The following is a 12,423-nucleotide window of genomic DNA, read 5'->3' as shown; positions in this document are numbered from 1 at the left end:
CGGGACAAAGGTATTCTTCAAGCAGAGGTTTCAGTCGGGGGATCAGGAGTCAGGCCGGGATTTAGGGAGGGCAGCGTTAAAAACCCCGACCACTCCTGGTCCCCCGACCGAAACCTCTGCTTGGAGAATACCCTTGCCCCGCTTTAGAGATGTTGCAACTCACTCACAGACGAAGTAATAGTGAAAGAGCATGCTTTTAACTAGGTATATGCATGTATATCGTGGTATATTCAGTTCTGTGAGAATGTAAGTAGTTTTAGGATATACAGATTTCAAACCTGTGGCGTTTTCACCAATGTTGGTAACATCTACTAACATTGTTCCACCAGGGTACAAAATTTCGCCACCCTGAAAATATACGTCTAAACAGATCGATCTCCAAACCAACATCCCCCGCATAATGCACTGTATATCTAAACTATAGTATGCATACCTGGGGGAATGGGATGGTTGGCATCCTGAACTAGAGATCTACCACATTAACTGTTTTACAAAGTGGCGGATTAATGTAACCTGGTGGATAAATGTTACTTGAGGTTATATGTAATAAAAAGCAGGTACGGTACAGCAGCCAGTTGTTTAATGTGGAATTATATGCAGAAAAAGAAGCCCATTCCAACGAAGTTTAGGTTTCAATATTTAGCAATTTGCCAAAAGTTGCATATAGCTCAACAATACTACTTCAACCCTCAACCATAATATCTACCATGAAGTGTGTCCTTTTAAAAATGCCTCGAAGTCCGTAATAAAACATCTGACGTGCACATGGGTGCTCGAACACATTTCCAGAGACACTGTTCATTTCATCACTTAACATGACTCAGAAATGGTCTGAACATATGATTCATTACTCTCCAAGCAGAGCTAGGGTTTCGGCAGGTTTTTGACGTGTTTTTAGGCGTTTTTGTCATGCCTTCTACTTTGTCATCGTTTTTGTTGTGTCGCTTGTAATGTGTTGGAGTGATTAGGTTTATTAGGCATTGAAGCTTCCGTCTGCCTGCAGAGCTTGGGTTGGCGACACAACAAAAACGATGACAAAGTAGAAGGCATGACAAAAACGCCTAAAAACACGTCAAAAACCAGCTGAAACCCTAGCTCTGCTTGGAGAGTAATGATTCTGTCCATCCCTCATAGTTACAAACTTACTTCCCTTTTCGCTTGCGATCCAGCGGTACTACAAAGGATGGCACACAGGCTAGGGGATGATTATATACGGTGTTCTTCAGTTTCTTGGTAAATCTATATACCTTGGGTACACAAAGGAGCGTTCATCTGTTCTTTCACCTGGTGAAATCATCCTTTTCACCTGACCAGGTGTTCACAGGAATGGCGAATTCAACTGGACAGTAACATTAGATGTAATCTTGAATCAACAGTGCCTCAGATATCATGAAAGGTATCAGGATACTTGTGTGTCACTATAAAACGTTTACTATATCATCGTCATGTTTTTAAATCACCGTTGGGGCCTAAGACCTTGTACAAATATTGACGGTTAAACCCTAAATTTGAGTAAGGGTCGGTATCGTGTATTTCTTGAGTGTTATGCACAATATCCACCACTGTGTATTCTTCATTATTGTTCTGAAAAAGTCATTTTTGAACAGATTCGATACATTGTTCTCTTAAACGAGAATGGAAACTGCTATTTGATTAATGCTGTGTCACGGATGGGACATGATTATGTGTGATTAGCACTGATGACAGCTTTATATCTATTGGTTCAAAAGGTAAAGTTCTACAATAATGATGATGGTATCATTCAATGAACAAAGACATTTGCACCAAATATACACAATTCTGATGTTATTGATCATCGGATCTTACAAATTATGCTACAAGCTCTTGATTCCTTCCGCCAGGTAATCAAGTTAATTTCGGCCTGTGAAGTCATAGCAAACACAGCAGCCGGTTCGGAACCTGGCACCGCGAATCTCGAAAAACGTTCTTTTCAGAAGCAAACAGTGCATAATCATTGTGAATTACGACATGCAAACTTTCGTAATGTTTGCTTTCAAGTCTGCTTCTCAAAAGAAGTTTCTCGAGATTACCGGTGCCAGGTTCCGAACCGGCTGTCGTGTTTACTATGACGTCACTGGCGAAAATTAATTTGATTACCTGGTGTCAGGAATCAAGAACTGGAAGTACATGTATGATTTGAAAGATTCGATGTTCAAGAAAATCAGGAGGGCGTGTATTTTGTTCAAACGTCTTTATTCATTGAACAATGCTGATGATAGTTACTTGTTATCATGAACGGTTGTATTTGCGTGTTATTGGTGACACTCACATGCGCACCACTCTATCTATAGCGACAGGTGTCATTCGCGTCAAGCACGTTGCTTGGACATTAGAACTAATCATATTCAGTATGTGACAAGTTGCGTTCAACCACGTAGATTGTAGAACAGAACATAACAAAGGTGGTTACAAAGTCCCAGTGCTTACAGCTAGGGTGCTTACAAGGCCCCGATTGGGCCGGTGCCCGTCGGGAAAGTATTTTGAGTCTCCAAAATAAACGGTCCTCAGTGCTGCGCCGTTGTTTGTTGTTTTGGTGTGACAAAAGCAGCTCAACTCTTTTAGTCAAGCGATCCGTTTAATTGCAGATGCTGAGTTTGTGGTATCTGAGGATATACAAAGGCATGCCTATCTGGGTCAACTTAGGTAGGATCAGGTGTCTGATTTTTAAAGGACACCTGTTGAGGTAGCCACGTAGAAATCTTAGATTGGAAGTTTGAAATCGTTGCCATCTTTTTGTGATCTCGAACAAATACCTCACTGTGTTGTGGAAACTTTGCAATCACGCAAAATGAGAGGCAACACGGTTTATTTCAGACCACCTTACATTTGAAAGCCCGAACGGATTGTTATTACATACAATCTTTCTGATCTTTTAGCTATTAGGTTGTGAGCAGTGCACATATCCCAGCAGAATTGGAGCAGATCATGAGAATACAAAATAGTACAAGAGGTCTAGATTACATCAAAGTCCTAGTATACAGCATTGGGGTCACATTATCTTTCTATTAGAATATCAATTTTGTTCACTGGTGATGGGAAACTGAAAGGCAATGCCATACTGTTGTTAACTAGTACCTACAGTGATAAGACTGTAAGTCAGGAACACGTACTATTCACATTCCTTCATTCCACTATCACTCACTTACTCACTCACTCACTCCCTCTCTCTCATAGCTTCTCCCATTCCACTATAGATTTAGCATAATGTACGACAATCCTCAGGGTAATCTTGACCACACCGTACACAGTTAATTACTTGTTTAATTGCTTCACATTGTTCGTTTTAAAATCATGAGGACTCGAATAAACATTAAGGCTTAATAACGTAGTCTACATTGGAAACAAGAAATTATTTCTATAAAAGCTACAATACAGTAATCTCAAAACAGTTGGTCAAAACAGTGAAGTTTTTTGGCTGCCTTGCTGTTTAGCTCTTTCGCTGGCTGGGGCCAATGACCCTCTACTGGGGTTAATGACCCTGTAACCGTCGGGCCGGCCGCTAGGAGCGTGATTTATGCTTTGGTCCCATTTCTAATCCGGGGGCCGGCCGGGCAACTTGTTGGAACGAAAAATATCATATAATATAGACAACAAAATACACAAAACGTAAAAAAACAACTCTTAATCATATATTGTGCATTTTTTTTAAATTCCCGTTTTCGCAAACAGCCCGGCCGGGCCCCGGATTGGAAATGGGACCAAAGCATTAGTCAGGCTACATTGCTAGAAACGTCACAATTTTTCACCCCAACATCTGCTTGAAAATTAGTATGAAACCAGCATTTTTACCTCATTAGACCCATGTGTAGATTACATTGTAACGGATCTGTTCAACTTAAGGTTCTAATAACTTGGCAAATTGTTAAACATTCTTTGTATAATATATTTGATCTATTCAGGAGGCGTCACATGTACAGATGGTTTTCTATCTGCCTTTCAATCGTTGATAATTTTGTGCCCGCCACGCCATAAAAAAAGAAAGCGAACGCCATTTAAACATATGGTTAGGATTGCATATCTTTGATTATATTGCACCAAAAACCTGAGTCCCTTAAAAATAAAACAAAATAAAAAGTCAAACGTATAACATCATTAGTCATTCAGTTATTTTCCAAACACTTTGACCATAGTAAACATTTGGATGTCTTGTTCAGTTTCATTTCTTGAATATAATGAGCCTTTTCTCTTTTGTGAACATCCTTTTCATCACTAGCCGATATCAGAGCCACACAGTGTTGAAACAGCAAATTGATGACATATGAGGACTAGTTTGATAAACTAGATTTTGTATATGTTCATTTTTCCGCCATGAAGTCGTTTTTCTCAGCTTTGGGTCTATCGTAAAGGCAAATGTTTTTAGAATGTTGTTCCTAAAATCAAAGTTAGTAAAGGTACCGGTCTGAAATGCTTCTTGTGTCGTTCATTGTTGTGCTATATTACGAAATGACATCCAGAAGACCTACTCAAAGTGTCCACAGTCAATGCCGATACAGTTCACGGAACGCACTGGGGACAGAAGCTTGCAGCAATGAGGACACCAAGGCCGATGACCTGCCATGCTGGCGAGATCCGCCAGGTGCCGCTCCCGCCGCTCCTCTCAAACGAGCGAGTCACTTCCCGTGAGTTTAGGTTCTGGACGGGACGGAAGTTGTTCGCCATTGCCTCCGGTTGTTGGCCCGTCTCGGCCACATAGTAAGTGGCACCCAGGAGAGTGGTCAGCTGAGGATAGAGACCAACATAATCAGGTGTCCATCATATAGCAAACCTTCATTTCATCAGTCAACTTTTATATTGTCTACTTTCTAAAAATACGTTTGCCTTTGATTTGCCTTCTTTCAGTTCTTTGTGTTTCGCTTGTGCTCTCTTTCCGTTTATGTATTCATTTGCTAAAAAAAGTTACTCAAGCAACTGGATAAGATTTCGTAACAGTCAAACGTTTCAGAAAGCATCCGCGATCTTTCGTCAGTAACTAAAGGTAGCGGATACTGTCTGAAACGTCTGAATGTTACCAAATTTTATCCAGTTGCTTGAGTAACTGTTTTTTGGCGTATCTTATTCCTGGATGTCTAACCTTCAACAACGTAGTCACATGCTGTTTTCCTTCCCTTCTTACAGTAGACTTACTAAAGCCCCCCCCCCCCCCACCCCACTGGACCTGCGGCACGCTGGCGGCGTCGCTGCGTCCTAGACTGGATTTGCGTTACCCTTGACTTTTTAATGGGAATATCATTCAAAACGTACAAGTATGCCCAAAATGACAATAAAACACACAAAGCTTAAAATGATTCGTTTTTTGTCGATGAAATTCGTTGAGTGCTTTGTCAATTCGATCGGCCGCAGCGACGCCGCCAGCGTGCCGCAGGTCCAGTGAGAGAGGGGCTAAACTGTACCTGGCTCCTGGATATCTTGATGGTGTCTTCGAAGACGGTCCACACCACGATCTCGTTACAGCCAGGGGTGGTGAGGCTGCCGCTGTAGCGGTAGAACCTGCTCCTGTCCGCGGGGAGGAAGCCGTCAAACGGGAAGGTCTGCGTGAAGGTTGTAGTGTTACCTGTGGACACGAACGGTACTTTTTCAGACGTTGCAACTACTCACATCGGATTTTGCTGTAACAAATATGACAATTGCCGGTGTAATGGCCAAGTGGGTAGAGTGTTCGCCTTGCACATGGTAGGTCGTGAGTTCGATCCCCGGCCGGGTCACAAAAAAGACTCTAAAAATGGTACATACTGCTTTCTCTGCTTAGCACTCAGCATTTGGAAAAATAGCGTGGAAGTTAAACACACTCATCACTACCAACGGACTTGTCCCCTGCTGTAGAGACTGGAAGAAATGTGTGGCCCAAGGGCTACAAAAATGGAGATGGGCGCCACCCCTATGTGTCTTATCAAGACGTCTGGGATACTTAAACAATGACGAGTAAACCGATGCTAATATCAATCATAACTTTATAAACACACAATCCTGTCTCTGCTAAATACATTTGGAGACTGTATGAAATGATTATAACTCGCTTCTTTTCCGTCATAGAAAGGATATGCCCCTGTGGCGTTGCCAAAATGTTTGAAACCTACCAGCGTAAGCAGCGTTTCCGATGTTGCTTACGATCGAGTTCAGACCGGCGTTGTCAGAGTCGTCAAGCTGGGTCATGAAGCAAACCAAACAAATGTTTCATGCATAGAACACTAATCCTTTTCTGCTATGATTGGCAGTTATAGATATCACGTACACTATGGTATAAGTTTGAGTGTTGGCCTTCTATATCAGATTGATAAAGCCCCCTCTCACTGGACCCGCGGCACGCTGGCGGTGTCGCTGCGCCCTAAACGGGATTTGTGTTACCCTTGACTTTATAAAGGGAGCATCATTCAAAACCTACAAGTATGACCAAAAAGACAACAAAACACACAAAGCTTAAAAAAGAGTCGTTTTTAGTCGATGAAATTCGTCGAGTGCTTTGTCAATTGGATCGGCCGCAGCGACGCCGCCTGCGTGCCACGGGTCCAGTGAGAGGGGGGTTTAAACACGGCACCATGGCCATAGAAAATGTACTACAGGCAAAACGGTATATGATATAACTATTACTACTTTATCCTCAATCCTGTCAGAGAAAAAGAACTCTACGTACCTCCAAGAAGAAGCCGAGCACAGCCAGCGCTGTGGGAGATCCAGACGCCACTGCCGCGCTAATATTAGGGTAAGTTCCACTGTAGTGCACGAAATGAACCTACAGACGGTAACAAGAAGGGAAGCTGAAATCTTAAAATAGAATATTTATAGCTGTGCAAGGATGATATTTTCTCAGGCAAAACATAAGGGGCATACATCGCTTCGGTCCCATTTCCAATCCGGGGCCCGGCTGGGCAGCTTGTGGGAACGAAAAATATTATATAAAAGACAACAAAAGACACAAAACGTAAAACGAACTACTCCTAACCATATCTTGTATATTTTCTTGATATGCATTTTTTATTTTTCATTTTTGCGGGCCGGGCTCCGGATTGGAAATGGGACCGAAGCACAGGCACTACGCCCAGCCTCTTTTGTCTCTATTTTATCATTCATTTTGAAAAAGTCTATTTGTATTATGTTCCCATTTCTAAATCTCCGATATGTCTAACCTCGCCGGGATAAGCCTTGCTCTCCAGTGTGTGTTCAGAGCCGACGGTTAGATCGGAGGCGCCGCCCCAGTGGAAGTGGAACTGTGCGGCGTAATACGTTCCTGTCAACCCGCCTCCAGACACAGCGAAACCGCGGCTGGCAGAGCCCAGGTTCACGTTAACTGGAACGGCGAAGAAAAAGGATTTTCTTTTTCTCATGATGCACGAGGTTTGCTCGTTATGTGCCACAACACTAAGACAACAAAACAAAACAAATACGTAAAGAAAAGCTCTTTATCTACGAAACTCGTTGAGCGATCTGTGAAACCTTTGGACGCTCAGCTGTGGCACCCTCTAGTCGGGAAAGGGGGTGTAATCGTTTGAACCGGTTCGTATGCATATGCGTTTCGCTGGCCAAAGGGACAAGGAACAATGCTCTATCGATATAGAACGCGTTTATTTTCTAAAACAACGCATCCCCATGGGGTTGCTTTAAAATCAAATTCATCAGGTTTAGACCCCATTCACACACAAAAAAAACCAAGTGGATTAAAAATTGAATCCGATAGAAATGACCCGATTCAAATCAATTTTTACGTTCACACTGCTCTTCGCCAAGTGGATTAAAGTACGCCGTGATTCGAATCCGATTGAAGCATGCTGCGCTTCACAAAAGTATCGCTACGCGACGCTCGTTAAAGGTCATACCGTTATCTATATTTGAATACTCAACCACAAGTGAAGCAATATATCAACGAACACTGCAGTTTTATATGATACTTCTAGAATTGGTCAGATGAACACAAAGATCTGTACTACTATATAGACTTTGTCAACATTGTAATTTAAATCGAGTAGAAGATGAGCAACACTTCGTCCTAGACTGTAAATTATACGATAGCGAAAGAAGTGTACATTTTAACCTTATTAAAGAAAAAATCCCATATTTCGAACATCTTAATGCAACAGACAAATTCATATTTTTATTACGCCTGGATAATCCTTGTATTAGAAATATTGTCTGTTCATATATTTACACATGTACAAAGAAGCGAGAGGAAGTCGACTCTACTGGACTAGCTTAGTTTAATAACACGTTTTGTCTACACTATATGTTTACAGCTTGTATTGTTGTATTATGTCCTTGTATGTTCCATGTGTTAAGTTTGACGACCTGTACCTAGCCCCTGGTGGCATGAATGCACAATAAAGGTCTTTCATTCATTATCTTTACTGATACCTACTGGCATGCCCTGTATTGTATAGGGACATGGTCGCATTGGTCGGTGCAGTGCCGTAACCCTGGAAGTTGAAGGTTGCGTAGGTCTGACGCTTCGCTGGGGAATACTGAACGTTGATTGGTGACTGGGAGTTCCCACCACAGCTGTTGTTGGCATTTGCCCAATAGCCAGGGCCTTTTTCAGGGGAAAAGGAAAGATTAGCAGAAAAAGCACGGAAAGCAAATAAAAAACAGATCGAGAGATTGTAAGTCTATCCAGAACCATAACTGAAAAATGATTTTAACAACCAGTTAAATGCCTTTTTTTTTTAAATTCAAAGAAACGTCATATGATACAAAGAAACGAGCAAAGTCAAAGTGGTGGCGGACTCAAGTTGTACACAGCTTATATTCTCGCCGCCACTTGTACATTGTAGAAAATAGAATATTTGACAAGACACTAAAACTTGTGGGTGGTAAATGAAGAAATACCTAGTTTAAACGTGCCATTTAGATATCAGTTACCTGTGTTTCCACTGTAACTCCAACCAGCCCCTCCTACAAATAGAAAATACATAGTGGCATAAGCTGCCTATATATCTTTTACGCTACACAACTCCCTCTTTTTTTAAATATTTCAATTATAATAATCCCATAGCAAGAAAAATGCTAGCAATGTATCCTTAACTTCTTTTCATTTGCTTATTCCTCTCAGTTTTTAACTTGACAAATAATCGATGTCTTAAGTTTTCAGAAATACGCCTATACCTTCAGTTTCGACTACACATAAGATGCATCAAGTAGGAAAACATTGTCAACTTACCGGCACCTTCAATGGACTGGGCCGCTTGTAGAAGCAACACCCCCGCCAGCCAGTACCAAGTGGATGCGTCCATATTACAAACTACGGAAGAAGAGAATTTCGGCACTCGTCTATCAATCTATTTATCCGTTAAGCTCTCTATACATGTATCTACCGAATGATATCGATGTTCCGTATAATTTTAAGTCTGTTAAGACAATCCGTAAAGCCCCCCTCTCACTGGACCCACGGCACGCTGGCGGCATCGATGCGTCCTAAACTGGATTTGGGTTACCCTTGACTTTATAATGGGAATAGCATTCAAAACGTATAAGTATGACCAAAAAGACAACAAATCACACAAAGCTTAAAAAGATTCGTTTTTTGTCGATGAAATGCGTTGAGTGCTTTGTCAATTCGATCTGCCTCAGCGACGTCGCTAGCGTACCGTGGGTCCAGTGAGAGGGGGCTTAAGGGCCTAAGGACAATATGCTTAGTCTACATACCAGACTCATCGGGGACGAAGGGGTTATGAATCATAATGTTTTATCATATCATTACAATAAGAACACATCACAATTAACCATCTGAAATAGACTTAAACATCGTAGTTGGCAGTACATAATGTTGTTTCCGACCATTCTCTAGAATGTCTAGCCAAGGGTCGATCTTTAGTCTTTTAGTGACCGAGAAGGCTTTGACTTTGTGTGAAGATTAACATCAGTGATTTCTAGCTACTGTTTTGCGTTGTTGTACATTTTCGGTACACTAACGAAGATTTATTTTCTCAAATCCGTGTCTAATCGGTGATGAAAAGCTAGATAACACTCTTATCACTTTCTCGATTTAAACACGTGTTTATTTGTTGGTGCTGTCTCATTTGACAGGTTGAGGAGTGTTCGCTTGTTGCACGTCAGCTGGATCCATCACATTGTGTCTCATCAAACTTAAGCTGTAAATGCCCCACCGCAAGAAAAGTTCCGTGTACAAGTTGTCTCTGTGCCCCACAGAGAGATCCCTAGCCTCTACCAGGCCCCGCGGATGGCTGAAAAATAGTAGAACTTTGCCAAAGAGAGTGAATAGTATGCCAAGGGAGTCGGCTACGAATAGAGGGTCCAATACGCAGACTGTAACTTCAACAACGGGCTAACTTCTCTGGGATGTTATTCGTCTTTTAATATTTGGGCAATTTCTACGATTTTTTCAGCGACCTGTGGAGCCTGCTGGTAGAGGCTAAGAGATCCCGTGCCAGGGCCTTCACGGTACAAATAGTTCAGGTATTTCTTACAGCACATCTCATTACACCTGACCAGCCCATATCATCCCGTAGGAATGTTTGGGTGTCCTTGATGGACATGTAACACCTGCCCTGTAAACACGTCCATGGGGCGTCCTTAAACGACCGAAGCGGCATTCAGCAATCACGTCCGGGCATTTAATCTTAAGTGACATCTGGTTTCCAACTGCCATTAGGCGGTAGCATCAACTCAACCACAGCGGTGCCATTCGACCGTCTACAAATGTTAAGCCCCTGTCACACTTGTGCGTATATACAAGCCCGCATGAGTTGCGTATAACATGTTTTGGGTTTAGGTTAAGTTTGCAGCCGAAGAAGTAATTTCTTTGGTTTGTTGCCATACTTTGTACCTGCTACAATAGTCGTGTGATAAAGTTCTTCTATGAGGAACGTGTTCGCAGAAATAGAGTGAGTGACACCGGGATGTCACTAGAGTGTAACACCGGGATGAGGAAAAGTCCTACACGGTTATTCTAAACTCGAAAAATAATCAAATTTGTTTTGGATTTGTGTCTTGCTCACTGTGGTTATTGGAATGAGCACGATGGAACTAATGTGTTTCAAAGTAGTCCTTAAGCCAGGATTTCGTTGAAACATTCCTGACTAGATCTAATAATGAAATATGTCGTCTGTCAGGCTTGACGTTCTCCTGTCAAAGTGCATACTTTGCCTGCATTCCGCACGATAATTATTGCTTGTAGTAAACTTACATGATTGTCATGAAGCTACCGTAGACGTTTCATCTCCACCAACTGTCCTACCTTTATTTACAAATTTCTCCTCTACAAGTCTTTGGTGTATTTACAAACAATCAACAATTGTCCTGGACATACAACCATCACATATTGGTTGAACGCCGACAATGTGTTGGGTATACATGTATGCTTGGCGGAACAGGTAAACTTTTGATTTAAACGTTTCCGTGTGGCCAAGCGTGCTGTTTAGTACACAGACTAGATGTAACAGGACCGCACGGTTCAGGAGAACTGGAATGTTTGTACAATTCTCCACGTCTAGCCCATAGTCTCCTGTCATTATGTCCAAGCAGCACGTGTGTCTGTCGCAAACCAATAGGAGATGTGAATTCCTACCATAACGTCTAAACCTGGTTCTCGTTCAAACATTCATGGCTGCAATATAAATGAAATATCACCCGTGTCAGTCTTGACGTTCTCCTGTAAAAGTACATAACTTACCAGCATTCCGTAGGATAATCATTTCTTGTAGTGAACCGTAATTAGGTTTCAGCTCATGCTAGGGGCACATTTCCCAACCGGGGCCCGGCCGTGCTGTTTTCGGAAACGTGTTCGTTAACCTGCATATCAATAAATATATGGCCAAGCTAGGCTCTAACATAATTTTAGGCATTTTGTGTGTTTGTTTTCTTTTATATCATATTTTTCGTTCCCAAAGACGGGGCCGGGCCCCGGATTAAAGATGTGACCCAAGCATCAATTGCCATGCTTTTTTTGTGTGTGCAAATTTCTAATTCATCACTCAGAAAACCCTGAGAAAATACATTTAGAAACCTCGACAAAAACGCCTAAAAGATGATAAAAGCTCCAGCCGTAGCTGAACCTCTGCTTGGAGAGTGGTTACCATACTGAACGGCAGGTTTGCGGTAGCATAGAATTCGGGGCATTATTGCTATAGCTGTACGTGTACTAAAATTTAGCTGTTTTGTTAAGCCCCGGTTACACATAGCCGAACATAGCCTCCTGGCTCTCCCCCCGACCATGGTTAGGAGTGATTCGGGAGCTATGTCGGCTGTGTTCGGCTGGCGTTCGGCTGAGTCGGCTGGCGTTCGGCTGAGCCGGTTGGAATGTCTTATAAATTTTAAAATATTCCGCTCTGAAGCCCAGGTGAAACATAGCCGAACATGGCTCCCGAACACCAGCCGACTCAGCCGACCGCCAGCCGACTCAGCCGAACGCCAGCCGCCCACAGCCGACGTAGCTCCCGAATCACTCCTAACCATGGTCGG

The 12,423-nt window shown here is 42.4% G+C and overlaps 1 protein-coding gene across 1 annotated transcript; it reads right to left on the bottom strand.

Moving 5' to 3' along the window:
• Positions 1 to 2,810: 2,810 nt before the first annotated feature.
• On the bottom strand, positions 2,811 to 9,410 carry LOC136443462 (carbonic anhydrase-like). Its single transcript, XM_066440708.1, has 8 exons — positions 9,164 to 9,410; positions 8,866 to 8,898; positions 8,366 to 8,536; positions 7,143 to 7,303; positions 6,650 to 6,748; positions 6,096 to 6,162; positions 5,412 to 5,572; positions 2,811 to 4,740 (listed from the first exon to the last, which is right to left on the bottom strand). The coding sequence occupies exons 1-8, from the start codon at positions 9,234 to 9,236 to the stop codon at positions 4,516 to 4,518; spliced, it is 990 nt and encodes a 329-aa protein (XP_066296805.1). The 5' UTR covers positions 9,237 to 9,410; the 3' UTR covers positions 2,811 to 4,515.
• Between the last annotated feature and the right edge of the window lie 3,013 nt (positions 9,411 to 12,423).

Source organism: Branchiostoma lanceolatum, chromosome 10 (genome assembly GCF_035083965.1).
Source record: "Branchiostoma lanceolatum isolate klBraLanc5 chromosome 10, klBraLanc5.hap2, whole genome shotgun sequence".
Lineage (NCBI taxonomy): Eukaryota > Metazoa > Chordata > Leptocardii > Amphioxiformes > Branchiostomatidae > Branchiostoma > Branchiostoma lanceolatum.
This window is presented reverse-complemented; position numbering and strand designations above follow the sequence as displayed.